Below are 24,838 nucleotides of genomic sequence, written 5' to 3'. Positions count from 1 at the left end.
AGTACATCTAAGTGGGTAGGCAGGTAGATGATTTTAGACCTTCATGTAGAATTGTTATCATTCACCAAATTCTAAAAAGTAAAGGTAAAGGTACCCCTGCCCGTACGGGCCAGTCTTGACAGACTCTAGGGTTGTGCGACCATCTCACTCAAAGAGGCCAAGGGCCAGCGCTGTCCGAAGACACTTCCGGGTCACGTGGCCAGCGTGACATCGCTGCTCTGGCGAGCCAGAGCCGCACACGGAAACGCCGTTTACCTTCCCACTAGTAAGCGGTACCTATTTATCTACTTGCACCCAGGGGTGTTTTCGAACTGCTAGGTTGGCAGGCGCTGGGACCGAACAGCGGGAGCGCACCCCGCCGCGGGGATTCGAACCGCCGACCTTTTGATCAGCAAGCCCTAGGCACTGAGGCTTTAACCCACAGCGCCACCCGCGTCCCCACCAAATTCTAGAGACTAATTAATACACTATATATACACATATGTGTAGACACACACCAAGAAAGAGAGAGAGACAAAAAAACTATCACAAACTTTCCGTTTTCATTTTGACTCCTCCAGTCTAGCCACCTTGTTCTTCCACATCATAGTTTTTAAACAAATGCATGTTAAGGAAACTCAGGGTTATACCTACCCAAGAGGTTTAGTGTGAGGTTATACACCTTTTCCTCTTCCATTGCTTAGAGAATCCAGGAGCTTGAAGCCACTTTGTACAACGCTTTGCAGCAAGAAACAGTGATCAAGTTTGGAGAACTGCTCAGCGAGAAGCAGCAGGAGGAACTTAGGACCGCTGTTGAAAAATTGAGACGGCAGATGCTGAGAAAAAGCAGAGAATATGATTGCCAGATCTTGCAGGAGAGAATGGAGTTGCTTCAGCAGGCACATCAGGTGAGATTCAGAAGAAATACTATTAGGTTTTATCTTGCAAAAATTGGCATTGTTATCCACTGTTTCATGGCCAATGCATTTGCCCTGTAAAACACCAGCAACAAATCAGGTAGACCTGTGGATTTTGCATTACATAAGGCACCTCCAGACTGGCAGTATTTCACAGGATGGAATCATACCAGGAAATTTGGGTTCACACAATTAAAGAATAAAAGGACTCTGTCACCCTAGTGCAACAGACCTACTTAAAAAAAGAAATGGATTTTTTGCAGTTAGGAAAGTAATGCATTGAAAAGTGGGAAATGAACCAATGATTTACAAAATAAACATCCCACAAGCAAATTAGGATGAAAGTTCAATAAACAGGTTGTCCAGAGGAACTCCAAGTGGTAAATAAGTAAGTACATGCTTTACTCACTTGCAGAAATTAAGGAAACCCAAACTTATTTTTGACATTTTGAGTCTGTGAGCGTATATTCACTTACCTGGATTCAATAGGACTTATTTCTGAGTAGACAGGTATCAGATTGCACTGTAAGTAGAGTGCACATTAACTGCTCACCATCAATACAAGTTCTTAATTTAGAAATCTTAAATGGTATTTTCTCTGTCAAAATTCAGCAAACCTAAAGTTTCTTTCTTTTTTTATGTGTGCATTTTATTTCTAGAGGATCAGAGATTTAGAAGATAAAACTGACATCCAGAAGAGACAGATCAAGGATTTAGAAGAAAAGGTTGGTTATTTACATATTTTAAAATGTGTAGAAGCCTGGATAGTTTAATATTTTATGTGTTCCTTTCAGGTTTATTAAGTATAATTGGTGTTAATTAATTGTTCTGTTGCTTTGCATTTTTTACTCTACAGATTGTACTCCATGAAATTTTGCAGAGGCTTTTCTGTAAACCTCTGCCTTTCTATTGGAAATCAGCTGTTTCTGACAGAGCTGAGCCAAAATACTCCCTCCTTCACTTCAGTGCCCCCATGACTCATTGTGGATATTTGAAATGAACATGTGAACAGGTGTAAAGAATATGCCCCACTACCCAGCAAGAATGGTTCTTGCTCCCCATTGTTACTGGATGCTATTTTGTTTCCTCCCCACCTAGAAGATATCAGAGTAAGGGCTGAAAACTTTCTGTACCTGCCCTTACTTTGATTTGGCTTCAGGCTGACACCATCAGAATGAGGGCAGGAGCAAAAAACCCTGACTTTGGCATCTTCTGGGTAGGAAAGAACTTTGAAGAATAATTGTGCTTTGTAGCAACACGCACATAATCACTCCAACACTGGAGAAAAGTGATAGAGGACTATGGAAGGAGAAATAAGTTTCAGGATACCTTCCAACTCTCCAGGATGAGTGAAAAAAATGTTCTTTAAATAACTTTCAGCTCAGCACTAGTGTCTATTTACTGCTATCCTATTTTAAAATTTACAAAGGGAAAGAAACACTGGCCTGAGATATTAGTTGTGATTCAGACTTGCAGATTTGCCCATATTTGTGTAATGGCTGATCAAGAGCAGTTTTTGTTTTTAAGTCAGTCTACCCTTCATCGGATTTTTTTTCTTCCTGTTAATGAATCAGACAGCTGGTAGTGCACTTCACAGCAGCAAATGGATTTTAACTGAAGAAGCCATCCAGCCTTTAATCTCTGTGTGAAAATCAAAGCAAAATATTGGCGCTAATCCACCTATGCCATCATGATGGGAATCGTTTCAGGGAAAAGAATCAACCCAAAAGATTTTCCATCATGGTTAAGCATGAATAGTTGATGTTCATAATACAAAGGCTTTCCCTATTTACTATTTTTGCATGACCAAAATGTATCATTCTATCATTTTGCTAGTACAGATTTATACAGGCTGTCCAGTCTTCCACTCTAACCCTGTGTTGTGATCAAGACATGGGAGCTCCAGTGCACCCAAGGAAATAAAAATTGCACTTCAGCACCCATTCATGTGCCCTCACGTTGGGTCCTTTCAGTGATATGAATTTTGATTCCTACATGTGCATCTGAGATCACACCTCTTTATCAGATCATAAATCCCCAACTATTCAAAGTCAGCCTAACAGGGTGATTTCCATGGAAATCTGCCAAGCTACTAAGCACGAGGCCTTTAATAATGATTTGTGCCAGTTAAATGTTAACAAAATGGACGCAACCCTATAGTCTAAGTGATGCATCACTTCCAGGAGAAAAGGTTTACTGGAAGTATAATCATTGTAATCACATGTCTAATGGAGTTAGATCCTTATCACATACATCATAGTGAAAATAAATATTATATCCCCGAAAAATAATGTGTTCTTTTCCTCTTCCTCTGCAGTTTCTTTTTCTGTTCTTGTTCTTCTCTCTTGCCTTTATTCTTTGGCCTTGATGTCAAATGTGCCTCTTGAAAGGTAAGACTGCTTTCTTTGTTTTCCCTTAAAATACTAAGCCACACACATACCTCTTTCCAGGTTCTTATCCAAAGCAGCACAGCTGAATATCTAAACCAATGTTGATCCAGAAACAAGATCAATTAATTGTGTTTCAGACCTTCTACATAGGGCCATTTCATACATTATGCAGAGGCCAACTTGAGTTTTCCACAGGAAGTTGTAGCCAATCTCGGCTCTCTGAGTGGACCTTTCTGTTGTATGTGTTTGTAAACACATTTATTGCACTCAGACTTTACATTAGATGGTTGCTGTAATGTGTGGTGACCCTAAGGAAATGTGGAATGTTGCCTTTGTCCAGAATATATTATTGGTTGCTTCTAACCTTTGTCCTCTGTCCAGCAATCCTTCCCTCATTATTTTCCATAGCACCAGCTTTTGGTAATATAGAGTGTGAACCGTAAGTCATCATTTGAAGTGACTAGCTTAAGATGCAGAACAACAACAACAACAAAAGATTTCATGGTTTGACTTCTCTTTATGTCTTTAGAGTATAATAAACTAATAGCTACTCACCTAGACTGAACTGTCTTTGAAGACACTATCAAAGTAGAAAACATACCCCCAAATTCTAAATTTAAAGATTGGTGTCTTCTAAATAAATATAAAGGAAGACACATATCTGGTTGCTTTTCAAGTCTCCTTATTAACAGTTGACATTTTACTTTGATTTGTATAGGTTGTAGCAAGCTGCCAGCAATCGCCACTATCCCCCACTCTCTCCAAACTGGTGTGGGAGACGAGCCAGGAAGGTCACAAGTGTCATTGCCCACTGTGATGACATCACATGTGGGTGCTGTTTGCTTACCAGCCAGCACCACGATCAGGTGTAGCCATGATTGCTGCCAGCTGGGCAGGAGAGGGCCTAGCTGGGCATTACCTTAGAGCCATGTAAATGGTCCAGAGATGCTTAGAAGAGGGAGGAGATGGAAGGAGAGGGGAGAGCAGAGAGACTGGAAGCGGGTACTACTCTTTAATTAGGGAGGTCCTTTGAATGGTCCCCTTTTACCAGACATGCTTTTCTCTTGCTTTCTAGAGCGATTGACTATACAGAAAAGTCCTCAAAGGGCAGATGCTTCCAAACACACGAAGAAGAGAACACTGTTTACAACCATTGCAAAACAAAGCGACACTCTGTCACTGAGAGACCACACCCACCATGTAGTTTTAAGCCATTACTTCAAGATTTGTTACTTGACAGTTCCCTGTCTAAAGCTACAAGATATGCTGCACTTAATAACATTCTATAAGGAGGGAGACAAATATGCCATCAGCATATATCACTAGGATTTTTATTTTATTTTTTATGGTGAAGAATCAGCAAGCAAACCACATTCAGTCGATTGAGTAAAGGTATGCCAGGCAAGGAACCAAAGTTACTATGAACAATCTATCCCTGCTGTGCAGGGGGGTTATTTTAAACACGGACACCAACTTCCCATGAAAGTCATCGATAATAAAGGGGACAGAGCAGAAGAAACGTATCCAGGACTCTTAAGGGGACAGTGACAATAAAACAGTTGATGTGGAAAGTCTGGCTTTCTTAATACAGGGACGCTTTCTCTCTCTCTCTCTCTCTCTGATTTTAAACTCAGGAACAATGACAGCTGCAATGTGAACAAAAGGGAGGAAACATACTCTGTTTTTGTTTCATAATGGGTTGAAACTGACAATGGGATAGACGTGGTTGGAATGTTAATCTACTGCTGCCTGCAGTATAGCATGGGTGATCCATCTAGCGAGAATGCCTGACAGTGCTCTTGAGGATTCCTAACAATGCTGTAGCCTTATTTGTCGTCAGGGTCCTTCTGCAAAGGGAGGATGGCTGTTACATCAAGTGAAGAACTTGACAAGGACGCAACACTCATTTCACTAACCGTTTAATGTATCTTCGGCCACTGGAATGGGGCGGAAAGGTCCTCCGACAAAGAAATAGCTGTGTCAGAGAGGAAGCAAATGCCTGTTAATCAAACCTCAGCTTCCGAAGAGTTTTTGCCTCCACTCACTTGTACAAGTGAAATCCTCCTAAACAATTTGTTTTCCCCTGTCATGTTGTGTTTTCCCAGTTGGCCGCATGAACCAAAACGATGAAACCTAGGATGTACCCTTTATTATCTCACCCATACATGACCAGTACATATCTTGCTGTTGAGATTAGGCTTGCGTTCATCATCAAGGCCTGCCTTTTAATGCAGCATTTATCTTCCAGGTGACAAATAACTCTCACTTGATTTTGCAAGGTTTCTTGTTGGATGTAGCACCTGCTTGTGGAAATCCCTGCTTAGAATCCTTGGTTTGTGTTGGAGAAGTTCTGACGACTGGCAACGTGCATTGAGGGCGGATGTCATCCCTGTGCTGAAGGCAGCAGTAGAGCCTGGTTTGTTATATAGCGTGCGGAGAACCTCAGCTCTGTTCCCAGAAGCCTGCACTGACCTTCTCTTCCATTTTACCACCTTATGCCTCTTCTCCCTTACAGAGATGGGAGGAAAAGCAAGGACTTATCTTCCACCTGTGCACCTGCAGAATTTAAATACATTTAGAAATATGAATACGGCAAGCATAGAATTTGCTTGTGGTTGTTTGCTCCTAATAACAGTGGCCAACATAAGATTATGCTATGCATTGCTTAGCATTCAAAACGGGGGCTTCATACAGACATAAAGCAAAGTCTCTGGTTTTTTAAATGCTGGAATGCTGCAAGAGCACCCATTGGTTCATTGCCATGCCATCATGTCTAACATTCATTCACATTTATCACCCCTACCTGCTCAGAACTGTCCTCCTGTTAGTGCCTTGTAAAGGCACAGTACCAAACATTCATACAATCAAGAAAATCAGTAATGAAGGGATGAACAACATTCTTACCTAACCACAATGTTAGTCTTATATCAATTGAGTTTGCCGCAGCAACACCTTGAAAGCATGAAGCTATGTGGCTAGGGTTACCCATGCAACTGCCCCTGGTGCCCATGAAGGTTTTAAGATCCTCCTTATGAGGTGGTGACCTCCCACCTACCTGGAAAAGCACATAGAAATGAAAGAGGAAGTATTAAGAACCACAGATCCTGCACTTTCAGTTACTGCCATGGTGCAAAGCATGGATGTGAGGCATGGATCCCATCCAAACCACCAGTCATGTCATAGGTCACCTCTGTGACCTTAGGTGTGTTTTGTGACTTCTTGGTGGTTTTGTTATTATTACAAATAATGAGGATTCATGCCTTGGATCCATGTTTTTTATCATATTGGCAAGCCCTGGATCTGTCTTCTTTATTGTGCAGTCTACCAAGGTTGGCTTTAACTTGATGATAGTTTAGGGGACTGGAGGGTATAAAAACATGCAAATTCAACAGGATCCATTTTAATTCCACTGGATTCGACTTTTATTCAGACCCCATGGCAAAGCAAAGTTTATGTGTGCGTTTTCTCCCAGCCAAAGGCTCACAAGCTCTGTTTCTCAGATGTGTCCATGATCCCTTGTAACAGCTTGTCAGAAAACAGATGCATTGAAGGTTACATTCTAACATGCTTTATTGCTAAAGTAAAACTTACATAAGAGATTCTGTACAGTTCTGATTACAACCTAGGTTCAGAGTCACTCCTCCTCTAGCTCTGTCCCTTGTCCTCTCACACTACATCTTCCAGCATTCAATGCTCCAAGCCCATGGCTGATTACTAGCAATACTTTCATACCCTCCAATATTCCTCAGAAAATAGGGATGTTCTATTCTACATCAGTAGAATTAATCTTAGATCACCACAGAGCATAAAATGAGACAAAGGTTCCATAGGTGTCACTTTCCTCCACCACAAAGGAATAGCACTCAGCACAATCTGTGGCGGTAAGAAATTGGTCCTTCAGAGAAGCTTGCCTACCATAATTGATCCTGTCAGTAAGGAACAGCTAGCTGCGTTCTGTCACTTAAAGTGATAGAAGCTCTATCCATTTTCTGCATCTTGTCCATTATATTATGTCCCTTTTGCAATATGATGAGTGCAGATCGATACTGAATGGTTGAGGTACTTTGCTGAGCACAGTTTGTACCATCTCAGTTTGGAAACAAAATCCTGTGCTTTTCTATCTGCTTGCTATCGTTACTTTTCTATGTGTCACACTCATTTGTCTCTTAGCATCTTGTGAGAAGCCAGGATAGAGTTTACTTCCCAACGTTAAACCTGAATTTGGTCCCAAAATTCTTGCTGCACCACAAAGAGTTGTATCTCCCATGCAAGATGCTGAGTAGCCAGCATTGTCTTCTGCACCATTCCACATATCGTAAAAATGCCCTGACCTAAATACTGAAGAAGAGCTTGCTTTGTCTTACCACAGTGTGGATTGATTCTGTCAAGTCAGGTTAAGGCTATGAAAAGGCACCTACAGTAAAGCTTCCCTGCAGAACAGGGCTGTGATTTTCTTTGAAGCCATTTCCTTTGCTCTTTGGAATACCAGAAGGCTAAATCAGCTTATTTGTGCTGCAGTTTACATGAAACCTTACAAGATGCAGTATGTGTTGCAGGGCATGTCCACACTGTGTGTTTGCAGCTTTTGCCACTCCCGTTTAAATTACGTAGTCCACGTGATGAATCTCAACACTAATCTCAACGCTTTCCCTCAGAAAATTCTCAGTTTACCCAAAATGGGGATAATCCAATAAATTGTGGGAAATCAGGCTCCAAAGCACTCCACTCAGGGTGCAGACTATTTTGTTCCAGTGTCTTTGAGTGGCTCATTCATCACTATCTACTCTCATTTCCATGCTTCTTCAAAACATTCATTTCTTTTTCTGCTGTGCTCCGCTATTTCTGGCATGCCCCTGACTGGAAGAGGAAGCCATAGCGATCAATCTATCATCTATCTATTATCTATCTATCTATCTATCTATCTATCTATCCTCTATCTATCTTTTGATCCTTCACATTTGCACAAAACCATAAAACTGCACAAGCAAAACACATTAAAAATATCTACAAGAGATACCGCACAGCAATCTGAAAATTGTACTAAGAAATTACAGTTGCTTTCATTTATTATTATTATTATTATTCCTCAGAAAACTTCGGAAGCATGAGCAGAGAATTTACAGTTGCCTAACTATACTTTTGCAAATTTCCTGGGCTGTGATTTTTAAAAAACAAAAAACAAGGTGCATCATAGTTATCTACATGAATGCCCTGTCAGTACTCAACTGGCATATTAGAATCAAGAAATCAGAAGGCAGGGATAAATGCAAAAAGGAACACCTACTGGTGTGAACAGGAAAGACCAACACTGCTCTTCATATTCAAATTCAAATTTGTGTGGCTGGCAATTACTCCGGTCTAATTTAGATGCGGGGAAAGTGGATTAACAACTAAATAATGCTCAGATATGGACAAGCCCACAGTCTCTTATTTTTATGTTACTGGAGACTCTACCACTTAAGATATTCAATACAATCTTCACTTTATAAATGAATTTCCTAGGGTTTTGTGGAGGAAATTCTAGACCTGACAGATTACAAACTTCATATGGGTGAAATATAGTGATCCACTTAGTGGAGTGACATTTTATCACGGTGTATCTGTGACTACTTGGCAATGTACAGCTTACTTATCAAACCTTTATTAGGCATTATACAAATAAAACCATAAAAGAGAAAATAAGATATAAAAGCCTTGAAATATATATAAAAAGGCAGCAGTTGGCTACATACATATATATATATATGCATATAGAGTCAGTGGTTTTCCTTGTTAACCTGCTCCTTGGAGAACTGCTACCAAAAACTCGGCTACCCCCGCCGTTACCCTTTGGTCAACGTCGGATAGGCAGAATCCCACACATTCACCTTGCTGGGGTTCCAGACCACCCAAAAGAGGGGACAGCACGCGTTGACGGAGCGTACGGTACAATGGGCAATGAAAGAGAATATGCTCTACGGTGTCCGGGACATTCATAGAACATCTGCAGAATCTCTTGTTTCTGGGAATGTTTTGATATCTTCCCCTGACAAATGCTGAGGGAAAAACATTCAAACGGGCCAGCATAAAAGCCCTACGTTGGGCTGGGATTATTAATTTAGTGACGTAATTGGCTCTGCCAGCTAAGATATTTAAACCATAGAATATGGGAGAGCAAATTTTGTTTACAGCTGCCATAATATTTTGCCTCTCGACATCCTTTAGTCTAGTTAGGATATTATGGAAAATGTATTGCTCGTTAGAATTGTACAGGGGCTCCAGCTCGATGCCTAAAGATTCAATCTTTTTTTCGAGGTACTGATACCATCTTGATTTGTAGGAGTCTTTGAGCAAATCTGCGAGCAGACTTGATGGAGGGCAGCGAAAATGGCAGCGTAACCAGTACTTTATTGAGGTGGACCAGGCCCAATATTCCATTGTGTGTATGCCTATTTCTGCACACATTGTTTCATATTTAATCGCAGCTGGGAGTCCAAGAATACGTCTCAAAAAGCTGGAGTGAATCTTTTTTAAATCACTATTATATGCTTGGACCCATAGCGGGATTCCATAGAATATCTGGGATTGCACTTTTGCTTGGAATATCTGATTGGCCGCAGGAATAAATTGATTGCCTTTCTGATAATAAAAACGGGCAACTGCTGATGAGGTGCACTTTGCCTGTTTTATGGCATTTGTGCGATGATTTGCCCACCCTAAATTGCTCTGGAATAAGATTCCCAGATACCTATAGATTTTCACTTGTTGGATTTCTTGCCCTCTTATTTTCCATTTCTCTAATTTCCAACCATTCGAGAAGACCAAAATTTTTGTCTTCTCGTAATTTATAGAGAGTTTGTTACATTCGCAGTAAAGGATCAGAGAAGATATAAGACGTTTCAGACCCAAGCTCGTTAATGATAGTAGAACAGCATCGTCTGCGTATAATAACAGAGGAACTGGTTTCTGATTAAGTTTAGGGGCATGTGATTCTATTTTTTGAAGGTGATCTGGCAAGTCTGATAAAAATAAATTAAATAGAAAGGGGGCAAGAATACACCCTTGTTTTACCCCTTTCGAGTTTGGGATGTCTGATGAAAGGTGACCTTTGGTGTTAAGTTTGACTTGACAGATATTGGAAGAGTATAAATTTTGTATTAGAATCAATAAGCGCTGGTCAATTTTTAATTCTGCGAGTTTCCTCCACAGCTTTGGGCGGTCAATTGAGTCGAATGCACCACGAAAATCTACAAAAGCAGCATATATCTTAGATTGCCTTTGAGATCTGTATTTTTCAACCAAATGCATAAGTATAAGGCAGTGGTCTAATGTAGAGCAACCTTTGGAGAAACCTATTTGTTCTTTCCCTGGTAAATTTAGATTTTTCATCCAGGTGAGGAGTTTAGATAAAAGGTGCTTAGCGTAGATTTTCCCTATCACTGATAATAGGCTTATCGGTCTATAATTCCCTGGTTCTTTTGGGTCGCCATTTTTAAAGATTGGGATAATTATTGATCTTAACCATATCTCAGGTATGATCCCATATTTATCTATGAGAGTAAACAAGTGAGCTAAGGGTTCTGCCCACCAATCTATATAGGTCTTAAATAATTCTATTGGTAGACCGTCTGGCCCAGGAGATTTCCCCGATTTGAAATTTTTAACTATCTCTCTAATTTCCTCTTCTTCTACCCTTGGCCACTCCTGGAGTTTATTGATTTTATTTTTAGTGGTTTCATTTCCTTTAAGTTCACTGTGTAGATTGTTAAATACAGATGTAAAATATTGGGACCATTTGGATTCTGCAATTGGTGGTAGAGTTAGTTGATTTTCGGCTTTCAATCCTCCGTACACTAGGTTCCAGAGCGCTTTGTTGTTTTTACTCTGAATTGAGTCGAGTAACTGTAGCCATTTTTGGGTTGCATATTTCTGTTTCTTTTCGGCCAGAATGTAATGATATTTTCTTTTTTCATCAAGATAAGAGGGCTCTAGTTTAGTGCGATTATTTTTAAATGTTTGGCGCAGTTTTCTTTTTAGTTGGAAACATTCATCATCAAACCAAGGGCTAGCGCTATGTTTAAGTACCCAAGCTTTAGGTGGAGTACCGAGTTCTACGAACATTTGGAAGATTTCATTATAAATTTTCGGAATATCGCTGTAGGAATTAGCGGTCTTTAAGTTGGATAATACTTGCTTTCTCAGGTTGGCTGTAAGTTTTTGCCCCACTGCTGCGCTCATTTCCTGGGACCATTTTAATTGGGTCATTTGTTTGTATTGAGAGGGTTCTATGATATTGTGCTTGGTTATTTTGGTTTCGTCCTTTAAGTTAATAGACAACAATAATGGCTGATGGTCGCTTTCAGTACGCGTTCCAATTTTGAGGTCTATGATCGAATTTATAGTATTATAAGGGACAAGAATATAGTCGGTGACACTGCATCCTCGGGGGGAGAAGTATGTAAACTCCCCGCTTCTATCGCCTTTTGTTGTACCGTTCACAATCTGCAAATTAAAGTTGTTACATAATTCAAGTAGGCGTAAGCCTTCGTTGTTTACAACCCTATCTCTGGAGAATCGTCCTATTTTCAGGGCATGTGCGATATCATTATCAGTGTTCCAGTTTAGTTTGCTACATAGTTGTTCATTGTTGGTTCCCACTCTGGCATTAAAATCACCTGCTATTATCAATGAGGCATTTGGGTATTTGTCGGTCAAATTTTCTATATAAAAGGTTAGTTGTGACCAATTATCACTGTTGCTGTTGTTTTTGGATGGAGGGATATAGACATTTACAAGTAGCAAAGTATCGTCTTTTTGGGTTAAAAGTAGAGCTTGTGCAAGTGGTAAGCATTTTTCTAGCTGCTTGATTTCAAACCCTAAGTTATCTTTGATCATACAACAGAACCCTGCTTTCGGCCGGCCCTTCATGTTTGTTTTCAATGCGGGTTTCGTATAGGAGGAGAATCCATTGATTTTAATATCTCTAGTTGACCATGTTTCTTGTAGAAGTATTAATTCAAAATCTTTAAAGAAGTTCATTAGGTCTGGGTCTCCATCTTTGTTTCCCCACCCTGCAATATTCCAGGACAGCAAACGTAGGATCCGTTTTTGAGTTGGTGGCTGGTTGATGGCATTTAGTCATTCTAGTTCTGTTATTGAGTCCAGCGAGGGATTTTGTCTTGTGCCAATACAGCCATTTGTCGTTGCTTTCGGTGGGGGACATAATGGTGGATCTTTTAGATTCTTTTTTGGAGTGCGGGAAATTAAAATTTCCTCCCTTTCTTGATTTTCTTCCTTAGCTGTTCCTTGTTCCTGAGAAATTTCTGTGGTTGGTGGACTATTATGGACAGTAGGACTGTTTTCAGTCTCTACTTCCATTTCTTTAGTCTCATTTGATGTTAAGCTCAGTGTGTCAGGTCTGTTGGAGGTCATCTTTTGTTCGGCAATATTAGAATCCTTTGTAGTACTTAAATAAGGGGTACCTATTTCGTTTGGAGCTAGTATTTGATATCTCAGCCAGGAATTTGTAGTCTCATTGCTGGAGTTTTTCCTTGTCATTTCATATTTTAAAGGAGGCTGGATTTGAAGCTCTGCATCTATGCATCTGAAAGTTCCATTAGTAGCTCTCTTTTTGACTATGCATTTTGGGGAGAGGGCTGGTAAGTGTGGAGTTTGATTGTGTATTGTTTCTACTGCATTTTGTTGACCTTGTTGGTGAATTTCGGTCAATCTGGCCTGTAGTTTCGTCAGTTTACTGAGTATGTTTATTTGTTCTTTATCTGGTAGGTTGGTAAAGTTACTCAGCAGATCTTCTTCTTCTGGGACTGTCCAGTCTGTTGTGTCAAGGGCGAGGCTGTTATTTGATGCTACCATCGCATGGTTTGGGAGCTTGGATTTTTCTTGCGTGATTTCCCGGGTAGCTGGCTGCGGTTTCTCCCATCTACTGGGTTCTTCCACGGGAGTAGGGCAGATATCGGCTTCTGGTGGAATGGCCTTGTTCATCTTGTTCTGTCTTTTGGATGCAATCAATGGTCTGAGTGATATATCTTCAAAGTGTCGACGTGGAATAATTCCTTTCTGGGCTAAATGAGCCTTTTCCCTTAAGATTTTGGTTGGAATTCTATGACTACCAAATCTTAGTAGTACTTTTTTGGAATATCCATCGTTAGTGAGCCTCTTGACTGCTTTTAAGTCGGTCCTTCCCCCCTCAAGGCCTAGGAGCAGATTTAGATGATGTCTGGCCCAAAAGGATGACTCCCAGTAAGGTAGGGGCCCTCTGTATGGAAAGATGTGGAGAACAATCTCACATGGCCTCAGTATCAGGTTGACTGAGTGAGGGGGGCTTCCTCTGATTTTTGGCTGGTTTAGAGGTATAAATTTGTGTTTATTCTGTTTATCTCCAGGGCTTGTTAAGGATGGCAAAAGGGGAATGAGTTGCCTCCTTTCATCTGGGTTATCCAGCTTCTTGAAGATGTTTTGTAATTGTTCAAAGATTTTTTGAATTGTTTGAGCAGTCAGTAGGCAGCATTCCTCCAGCAGCTCCACCTTTCTATCAATTAGTACTTGTGCCTCGATTATGGGAGTAGTAGCCTTATCCTCGTTTATTCCTAGGGATATCTCTTCAACTGTCTTTCCATGTAAAGAGTTGAGGAAGGTTTTGGGAGGAGATATGTGCTGTTTTTGAGGTAGCAGATAATTATCTAGATTACTCTGTTTGAAACCAGAGGGCTCTGCGTCAGTTTCTGTATCAAGACACCTGAGTCTTTTGGCTCTTCTCATTGCAGATTCTTCTTAAATCAATGAGATCAGACTTCTAAATAGAGTGATGAAGTGTTAAAGTTCTCAGGTCGCAATCTCATTCAATTTTCATTCAGTCCTAGGTGGGCTGCTGCGAGGAGTTTAAAACTGGGTCCAATTAGAGCACTCCTTTGCAGTACCCCCCCCCCTTCTTCTCAGTTTGTTAAAACAACTGAGATGTTTGGGGGTCCACGAAATTAAAGGTGGTGGGAGAAATTTGTGGTTTTATGAGTTTGTAGTTTTTAGGGTTAAAGCCCATTAAAAGTCCTTTAAAATCCTTGGAAAATCCTTAAAAGTCCTTAAAAAATCCTTGGAATAAGTTTGTCACGCGGAGTCAATGAGAAACTGGGTGGGAGTGCCTTAAAGCCCGGGAGGGAATGTCTGAGAGCCTTCGTTAAAACTTCATTAAGTCCCGGCACCGAGGAGGATAAGATAAGATGTTCAAAAGCACAACAAAGTAGTGAAAGGAAATAAAATCCAAAAGAAGGAGAGGAGCCAGCAACAAAGGCATTTAGTTAAAAGATTTCTTTGAGCTCCGATAAGAGCGTCTTACCTCGGCGCCATCTTTTTCCTGATTTCAATGTACAGCTAAGAACAAGGGGGGTGGGTTCTTACCACTTCCTGCTTCTCCAGCTTTCTGATGGGGTGCAGAATGTGGTAATAGCCTCCTCAGCATCTGACAGGATGTCACACAACATATTTGGGCTGCCGTACATCCGGAATTTCCTAGACATAGCTGGGATTCATCCGCCGGAAATAGCATCTGGGAGGAATTTCTGAAATTCAGCAAAAATGTCCAGGAAAACCCGGGCATATGGCAACCCATGTTGGAAGTGTCTTTTTTATGAATTTCCTAAAAAAAAAATCTCAAAAACAGCTCAATAACTTTGCCCCCCAAAAAGCTCAACAACTTTTAAAGTTAGCACTTGCTGAATGGTGCTTGTGCTAACCTGTTGAGTGAATACAGTTCTCAGGTACCACTTCCATTCTCCCAGCAAAACGAAAACCAACCTCCATTTGATGTTTCGTGTGCTCTTATTATTTATTTATAGTCTTCATTTTTGTGTAATTTCATTCAACGTCTCAGAATTCTAGGCATTGCAGGCTTACTACCATACCACCTGGTGAGTGGGTGAATATTTACCAGAGAAATATATCCCTGTATCAGCACTCTTTAAATTAACAATAACACTGTCCATAAAGGGATCTACAATTTTCAATTTTCTGCAATTTTCAATTTTCTGAAATCTAGCAAAAAGTATGCATATCACTGGTGGTAAGAGAACATGGCTGGGTGATGGAATTTTTGTTTTCATGAATTGGGGCCAGGAGTGAAAAAGAGCCACGCAGGCAAATGGAATACCCACACAATTATCTTTATTCCCCCAGTGGAAATAACTGCTGTCAGATGAAATACAGTTTATGAGATTTCATGGTAATTCTTACCTTATCTTCAAATTGTCTGAGGCCCTGTAATTACTGTGGAATCCACCTTCAGTATACAAAATATTTCCCATTCTTTCAGGGAGAGAGTGTTGTTCATCCCATCAAGCCAGATTTCCATTGCTAAAAATGCAGGCCCACACACACGCAGGTCCTGTGACAGTCTTATATTTTCTCTCGTTAGCACTGATGCAATATTTGCAATGTAAAACATGCATTGCCCTTTAACACTACATCCCCGAATTCTAAAATATGCAAATAATTATGGCAGTCATATGTAGGGGCAAATAACATTGGTACTATGCCACTCAACTTATAGCATTTCCCAAACATGTGGCTTGGAATTAAGACCCTTTAGAATCCTGCAATAGCAGCCCAGAATGCTGCAATATGATTTCCATTGTACCACGGGGTCTTTGGGCCAGTGCTGCCATTTTTCCTATATCGTTTTTATTTTGTTTGAAATGTACATCATTATAGGACTGCTTCCTGAATATCCAGTTTTGCACTTTAGAGTGCTTTTAACATGTGGAAATTTGCCTTGCGTGTCCACATGCCAGTTACCACAGGTGGTGCCAATTATTCCTCTGAATACATCAATAAAAAAACCAGTCCAAATATGAACAACTTGTACCTTCATTGGATAACAACTGTCTGATGTGACCTTATGTTTTAATCTTGTATATGCCTACCATGATAACTTCTCTGTTCTGATCTACTGCAAATATCATTCATATAATGTGTAATTTACATGCCTATGTCATTCAATTTTATGAATTTTTACCATTTGGGATCTCCAGTATTGAGTAAGTCAGATTTGGTTCCTGTAAAGAACCATGGGTTTTCAGATGTAGACAAGAAGGTTGCTTTGTCAGTCTATGGCATTTTGTCTTCTGTCACACTGTTCTTGTTACAAGACATAGTTTGATTTCCACTTAAATGAATGGCTAAATTTTCATGGATTTTCATTGTTTTTCCAGCCCTTCCATGGGAAGATGGAACTGCTTAAGGTGATGTTCCACAGCATTCTTAGCATGCTGAAGAAATTTACATGTTTTCAGTTCTGTCTTTGGTATTGCAATATGTTCCTTGTGTATGCATGTTCATCTCACTTTCTCTAATACATTCAGCCAATCCTTTCATTAAGGCTCTGAAGGAGGGTGGATGACCACCAGCCCCTTGGTGACAATTCTGTGACTCATATAGTACAGAGTGGTCTGTCAGATTTGCTCTGTAGACTTTGGAGGCGCTTTTCTCTCTCTTCAGTGCAACACAATCTGTGCCTAATATTCTCGACACTGACTTTGCAAACCCTCTGCTGATCAAAATGAGTTCACCTTTTGAAATATGTACGTAGAAGCAAATACATGCATATGTTACTGTACATATATCTATCTCCAGTGTATATAGTAGGATGCTCTTAGATCTTATAAAAAAAAGTGTACTTCCAATTCTAAGAATGAGGATGTGGGGCCAAGGGTGGTTCAAAGGTGATGTGACTAGTGTGAATGAATGGCATGACTTTCAGCTCCTGGGGAATTTGGTGGCAAATCTGCAGTTCCACCCTCGTGAAACTGCAGCCTTTGCACCACTCCCAGCTAAGCAGGCCTCTCTGTGCGTGTACAGATAGACCTAGGGCATCATCAAAGCCAGAGGTGGCCTGGACTCACCAGAATCTGGTACTTCAGAAAAGTGGAATCAGGACTTCCAAATTTCAAAACAAGTTATGGAGCATTCAAAGTGGGTGGGGCGAATGAGTGTCCACTGAGCCTTTTCCTGAAATGGAGTCCATGGCACCGCCCAGTTTGAGCAGTTCCTCTTGTTTCAGTTTGGCATCTCATTGACAATTCCAATGTTTTCTTTTTAATGTCAGCGTGTGACTCTTTTCGGGCTCTTATTTGCCATGTGGCCCCTCAGTTTCATTGACAAGGAGCATGGAGAAAGACCCCTCAAACTGACCTTGGAAGTGCACGTCAGGGGAAAAGGCTTTGAATGGCAAACTCTGGGCAAACGATAGTCCCACATCACGCAATTCAGCAGTATTACTACTCACATGGATCACAGTGGCAAGCCTTCTCTTTTGACATATCAAAAGGGCACATTATTTAGTTTACTTGTAACTACAGCAAACTTCCCAGTTTCTCGATTTGAGGGCAGTATGAAGACACTGTGAATCTCCAAAGTGTTTCTCTCTGCTCTATCCCGTTTGGACTAAGCTAGCCAACCCCTTTTTAATTCCACTGCATTTAGATTCAGCAAAATGCTCCTGCATTGGACAAAAGTTCCACTTTCTCTCCACTGCATCTCCCTGTATATAAATTGATCCCATTTTTGTGTCTATAATTCCAGAAGAGAATTGTAAATTATTTGGCAGAATGACCCTTTGATAAACACTGCGGCCATGTATATGTACTGTACGTATTAACGTGTAGATGAGAATCCTTATTGTATGTAAAGTTTTATGAATGGTTATTTTTTAATTTATGTATTTAATATAGGATTCAATGACCTCTGGTGTTTTAGTTTGTATAAAAAAAATAAAAATAAAACAGCAGCATTTTTTAAAACTTCACTTTACATTAATGGATGTGTTATCCGCAGCCTGTTTGAAATCTATTTTGAAACAATACAGAGACAGCAATAAAGCAACACACCTGCTTCCTGCCATGTGCTATATTTTCACAGGAAAGTGAGCAGAGTGTGAGAAAAGAACAAGTTTCAGGAGTTGTGCCAGGGATCATCAGGGATCAGCCTCAGGACTTGCTTTCAACATATACAGTGATAATAAAGTTGGTCCTGCAACATAAAAAGAACATATAAAGATGTGCATTTGAACATGGGCAGAGTGAATCTTCACCATTAAGATTTAGGTAATAGTCTCCCATGCAGTCCTGAGCCCCATTCAGCTTTATTTTCAGGAATTTAGCAGCGGAGTCAGCAGCTAGATGTTCTAGTGGCAGAATGATGGGAAACCTCCTAAGCCACAAAAAGAAGCTAAATGGTTTCAAAAAAATTGGGATGTTTTAATTAATGGTAAAACAGATCTATGATTTAGCTCACAGCATATAGCAGAGATCCCCAAACTTATTTAGCCTACCGCACCCTTTTCAGAAAACAACAACTCCTCAGCGCCCCCCTGGAAATCTACCTACTTTAAGCAAAGGGGCAGGGCCAATGCTGCAGTTTGCCTGCCATTGACCAAATAGACTGACAAGCTGTGATCCACTTCCCAGGCCTGGGAAAACCCCTTGCTTCCAGCATGACCTCGAGATCCAAGAGAGGCATTGTCGCCATCCCACAACGGCACCTGACCTGGCAGTAAGCGTCATTACGCAACAGATGAAACATGTACAAACAGTTTTTCATTTTTTTCTTCTTTCTTTATGTTTCCATAGCCTCCTTATTTTTATTCAATGCCCTGCAGTTGCACCTGAGGCTACTACAACCCCCCTGGATCATTCCAGAGCCCCCCAGGGGGCAGTATTGCCCACTGGTACAGTCATACCTTGGTTTTCAAACAGCTTAGTTCTTGAACGTTTGGGCTCCCGAATGCCACAAACTCAGAAGTGACTGTTCCGGTTTGCAAACTATTTTTGGAAGCCGAACATCCAACAGGGCTTCCATGGGTTCTGATTGGCTGCAGGAACTTCCTGCAGTCAACCAGAAGCCGCACTTTGGTTTCTGAATGTTCTGGAAGTCAAACGGACTTCCGGAACGGATTCTGTTCAACTTCCAAGGTACGATTGTATGTAGGAAACTGGCCTTCAACTGGTAATTTGGCATCTACTACCAAGTCGCAGGGTGGTCTAAAGTAGGTCACAAAAGTAGCACCATCACCATACAAATACAGTATATAAGCATTAATTTTTTTTAGGTAAAGATAAAGGACCCCTGGACAGTTAAGTCCAGTCAAAGGCGACTATGGGGTTGCAGTGCTCATCTCACTTTTCAGTCCAAGGGAGCAGGCGTTTGTCCACAGAGAGCTTTCTGGGTCATGTGGCCAGCATGACTAAACCACTTCTGGTGCAACGGGACACCGTGACGGAAGCCAGAGCACATAGAAACGCCGTTTATCTTCCCGCCACACTGGTACCTATTTATCTACTTGCAGTGGTGTGCTTTTGAACTGCTAGGTTGGCAGGAGCTGGGACAGAGTAACGGCAGGTCACCACGTTGTAGGGATTTGAACTGCCAACCTTCTGATCGGCAAGCCCAAGGGGTTCAGTGGCTTAGACCACAGCGCCACCTGCTCCCAAACCCTTTTTTTTTAATGGGATCCTCAAATGCATGTTTGGGTTAAAAGTGGATCCCAGGTCTTAAAACACTGAAGACTACTGGTGTTACATGAGATTTCACAGTACAGTGGTACCTCGGGTTACATACGCTTCAGGTTACAGACTCCGCTAACCAGAAATATTACCTTGGGTTAAGAACTTTGCTTCAGGATGAGAACAGAAATCGTGCTCCAGTGGTGCGGCGGCAGCGGGAGGCCCCATTAGCTAAAGTGGTATCTCAGGTTAAGAACAGTTTCAGGTTAAGAAGATACCTCCAGAACGAATTAAGTTCTTAACCTGAGGTACCACTGCACAGTGGTAAAGCGCACACACAGCATGTATGAAATCTACGGCATCCGTAGTTAAAAGTGACTCAGATATCAGAATTCTAGAAAGAGATTCTGATTCTTTCCACAAGATGGCAGCCGTTTACTGTCATCAACACTAAAATAGGACTGGGTGGGGTAACTGGGGATAGTTTCTTGAGTGTTCAGTATTGCTCTTTCATATTTCTCTCTCTCTCCGTCTAAAGAGTATGTCTTTTCTTCTACACACAGATGAGTCACAAATCCAAAATTATTTGACATTAGATACAGTGCCAGACTATGCTTCATTACAAATGAAGGAGAAGTCAAAAATATTATTCCAGAATCTGTCTTTGTGAGAATTCTCCACATTTCTGCCTAAAGACTGAGGCTGGCTGTTACTAACAGATGCAGTAAATTAACTTACGAATCCAAGAGACTCAGCAGTCACAAAGAGCCCTGCAACTAATTAATTGCACACAGAACAACTCATCCTTGCTCTTCTGCCAGACAAGAAAAGGCTAAAGGTCTGTGTGAGTCACCCTCTTAATTTTCAGCTTTCAGAGGCACAAGTCATTTGCTTCTGTTTTGAGATGAGAAAGCATTCACACACCCCAGTTTACATGTCTTCTGCCTCTAGTACTCTTTTTTATTGATGCTGTTCCAAGTATAGCCATAATTTCTAATTGTTGTTCCAGCACTCTCAGGAGACCAGGAGACCAGAAAAACAGGGCCTGTTCCAAGTAAATTAGCCACAGGCACCCCAAGTGTCCCTACCTTCCAGGGAAAAGCCCCAGATTTACAAAAGCTGTCCTGGCTTCTGATTTCATCCCAGAAGGTCCCCCTTTTCTTTAGGATGTCCCTGTTTTCATATTTTCAAATGTTGGAGGGTATGATCTGTAATCCTACACACACTTTCCTGGCACAACTCTTTCTGGCAGGTGTGCATACCTAGAGTAAGACAGAAGTATTTCACATCTACAAAGAGATTAAGGCACACTTGAATTTCTAGCCACTTTTGATTATGCTTTCCTTTTGCAAGTGAAATAATCTGTTTCTCTCTACTGTCCCATTTAGCACTCCTTGCAATTCAGGATTAAATAAATAGCCCAGCAGCCTGTGCATATCTTTTAGCCAAGACAGTTTTAGCCCCTCAGCTGTTATTGACCTTCGACCCCCCCCCCAACCAGGGGTAGCCCTCTCACATTGCTGGAATCCAACCCCCAGCATGCTCCATTCCTCTGGAATGCACTGACCTGGCTACCCCTGCTCTAAACCAGCCTTTCCCAACCTGGGGTTGTCCAGATGTTTCGGACTACAACTCCCATCACCCCAGCCAGGCCAGCAAAGGTGGGCCTAAACTCCCGAGCAATCGAGAGATCAGAAAGCTCAGCTCCATCTGGGTTATTCCAGCTCAGCTTTGTCAATAGCTGCTTCCCTCCTAATTCAAGCCACAGCTTTGAGAAGTCAATTCTTGACAGGATTGGGCAGGGTGGGGGTTAGAGGTGAGAAAGAGAGAGAGAGAAAATTCATCCTGCGCTATGAAACAGCAACACAGACACTTTAAATGTGATGGTGCTTTTAACACAGTATGTTTGTAGTTCGGAGCTCAGCTTCTGCTGCTGGTACAATGGCCCCTTGGGTTAAGAACTTAATTCGTTCTGGAGGTCCGTTCTTAACCTGAAACTGTTCTTAACCTGAGGTACCACTTTAGCTAATGGGGCCTCCCGCGGCCACCGGCACGTGATTTCTGTTCTCATCCTGAAGCAAAGTTCTTAACCCAAGGTACTATTTCTGGGTTAGTAGAGTCTGTAACCAGAAGCATCTGTAATCTGAGGTACCACTGTATCTTGGATCCCACTCCCTTTTTTTACCCTTCAGTACAACCGCTGCTGTTGACCAAAGGAAGATATTTTAGAAGCCTGTTAATGTTAATCTCAACTCACAAACTTTGGCTGCATTCTTCCTGAGGAGATTTAACTAGCTACTGCAAACTTTGTTCTCTGAGTGAGATCACTGCAGGGCAGATACTTTGCTTTCTTTCCTTTTTTAAAAAAATACTTATTTAAAACTTTATTTAGCACAGCAATCAATTTTAGTCCTTTTGACCCCAGGAGCTGTTTGTGTTTTAAAAGGGTGGCTTTATAAAAGAGCCAGGATCAGCTCCTTAGCACATGACAACGCAACAAAGTTCAGTGAAATCCAACTCCTTCCATGTTCTCCATGAACAGCTTCCATTGTGCTGGTTTTGCACAGTCCAGAAAAGGAGGACAAGGGAGGGGGACAGAAGGACGGGCTCGCTTTTGTCTGAAACAGCGAGACATGGTGCAAAGACAAAGAGACCCCTTGGAATGGGGTCAGTGTGATAATTTAAGCAAAAGAAGAGCTCTTATTTTTAACCACTACAATGCTGGATGCTAGTTAAATATTTGGTACACATTGAACGGTTGCCCAATCTGCATCCAGTTTAAAGAAAGAACCATAATTACAGAAAGCTGTGAAACTGCCCATCTGAAGTTAGCACCCAGACAGAGTACCCCTAAACATTTTTTTAAGAAAAAAAGTACTCTGTGTATGTGTGTGTATGTGTGTGTGTGTGTTTATATACAGTGGTACCTCAGGTTAAGTACTTAATTCGTTCCAGAGGTCCGTACTTAGCCTGAAACTGTTCTTAACCTGAAGCACCACTTTAGCTAATGGGGCCTCCCACTGCTGCCATGCCGCCAGAGCACGATTTCCGTTCTCATCCTGAAGCAAAGTTCTTAACCTGAATCACTATTTCTGGGTTAGTGGAGTCTGTAACCTGAAGCGTATGTAACCTGAGGTACCACTGTGTGTGTGTGTGTGTGTGTGTGTGTGTGTGTATACACATACACACACACACACACACACACATATATGCAAATATACATATAAATTAGCATATGGAAAGTATCATATTTTTTGTAATGCATATGTAGCCACAACCCTATCAGAGAAACAAGGCCATGTTGCATGTTATAGGCCCAGCCATCAAGCAAAAGCTCCTTCAAAATACTTGGGAGAGAAACTGACATTTTTGTGATAACATATGGAATGGGTGGCTGGGGTGGTGTTCCCCGTGCCAACTCAGTGCATGGCTTGAACCTCTGGAAGGGAACAGGACTGGCAACCAAGTAAGGAGCTCTCCTTTGGCAAAAGGTAAAATCAGAAATAAAATGATTCAGTGACATTACACTTGTTCAAGCAGCAATGATGTGAGATTAGATTGTGGACCTTAGCTGGAAAGCAAGGAGCTTGGTTTGCATGAAGCATGCCCGCAAGTAACCCTCCAAGGATGCAGGTAGTGCTGTGGTCTAAACCACTGAGCCTCCTGGGCTTGCCAATCAGAAGGTCAGCGGTTCGAATCCCCGCAACAGGGTGATTCCTGCCAACCTAACAGTTTGAAAGCACACCAGTGCAAGTAGATAAATAGGTACCACTGTGGCAGGAAGGTAAATGGCATTTCCGTATGCTCTGGTTTCCGTCACAGTGTTCCGTTGCACCAGAAGCAGTTTAGTCATGCTGGCCACATGACCCAGAAAGCTGTCTGTGGACAAACGCCAGCTCCCTTGGCCTGAAAGCAGGATGAGCGCAGCACCCCATAGTCGCTTTTGACTGGACTTAACTGTCCAGGGGTCCTTTACCTTTACCTTACCAGGTAAGGAGCAGCTACACATTTATTCTGCATATTGCAGTTCTTAAAAACAAGGCAACAGAAAAGGGAGAAAGCAATGATGACCTGAATCCCGTTTAAGGCTGAATTCTAGAAGTTACCAAAGAACAGAACCTTCACCCCACTCATTGCTAGCCTCCATCTTCTGGAGACTATCTTTGCTCCAATAACTAAACTCAATGTGTTGCTGAAATTTTAGGAACATGGGAAGCTGCTTTATACTGAATTGGACCATTGGTCCACCTTGCCTAGTTTTGCACAGTAACTGACAGTGGCTTGCTGGGTTTTCAGGATCTCTCCCAGCGCCATCCAGAGATGCCAGGGAGTGGACCTTCTGCATAGAAAACAGATAACTGTACAGTGGTACCTCAGGTTACATATGCTGCAGGTTACATACGCTTCAGGTTACACACTCTGCTAACCCAGAAATAGTGCTTCAGGTTAAGAACTTTGCTTCAGGATGGGAACGGACCTCTGGAACGAATTAAGTACTTAACCCGAGGTACCACTGTACTCTGCTGCTGAGCTGTAGCCTTTCCCCTTGTTCTCTCTAGCTGAGAAAAACTGGTTCCTTTCTCACTTCTTGAGGTGGCAGCAGAGCTTTGCTTTCATTGCATTTGTTGTCAAGAGAGACAAAATATTATTCTGCCTTTCTGGCAAAGTGTGCAGGCCCATGGACAGAAGGGCAGCAGCTCACAAAAGGGAAGGCAGGCTGCACCGCAATGGAGGCCTTGTGGTGGGGAGTTGCCAAGAAAAGCCTCAGAGGAGAAACAGAAAGTATATTTTTATAACTACAAAGATTTAGTTAATTGCTTTAATTTACAGTCTTCCCCCCGCCAAAGTCAGTTCAAATCCACAGCATCCTTGGAAAAGTGTGTTTTATTGCTACGGACTTGGTAAATAAAAAAGAAAGAAAGAAAATGCCATTTTGAAATGGAAAAAAGCTGTGTGTGACTTTATGCCTTTTGCATGCATGTGTAATGTTCCACCCCATGACTCACAGAAAGATGGGAAGCCATGTTCCAACCATTTGTTTTAGCATAAATCAGAAGACAAAGTG

At 41.5% G+C, this 24,838-nt stretch overlaps 1 protein-coding gene across 7 annotated transcripts in view; it reads left to right on the top strand.

Annotated features, from left to right (window-relative positions):
• Nucleotides 1–4,857, top strand: part of JAKMIP2 (janus kinase and microtubule interacting protein 2) — an 81,231-nt gene extending 76,374 nt beyond the window's left edge. For 6 of the 7 annotated variants that reach the window (XM_083430754.1, XM_083430755.1, XM_083430756.1 and 3 more), the window contains 3 exons: nt 684–887; nt 1,556–1,621; nt 3,214–4,857. In XM_083430754.1, coding sequence (XP_083286880.1) covers nt 684–887; nt 1,556–1,621; nt 3,214–3,264 — 321 coding nt within the window. In that variant the 3' untranslated portion in view covers nt 3,265–4,857. The remainder of the gene's footprint in view (nt 1–683; nt 888–1,555; nt 1,622–3,213) is intronic. The other variant, XM_083430758.1, reaches the window with a different exon arrangement.
• Nucleotides 4,858–24,838: the final 19,981 nt, after the last annotated feature.

Source organism: Podarcis tiliguerta, assembly GCF_965153285.1.
Source record: "Podarcis tiliguerta genome assembly, chromosome: 2".
NCBI classification, from domain to species: domain Eukaryota; kingdom Metazoa; phylum Chordata; class Lepidosauria; order Squamata; family Lacertidae; genus Podarcis; species Podarcis tiliguerta.
This window is presented reverse-complemented; position numbering and strand designations above follow the sequence as displayed.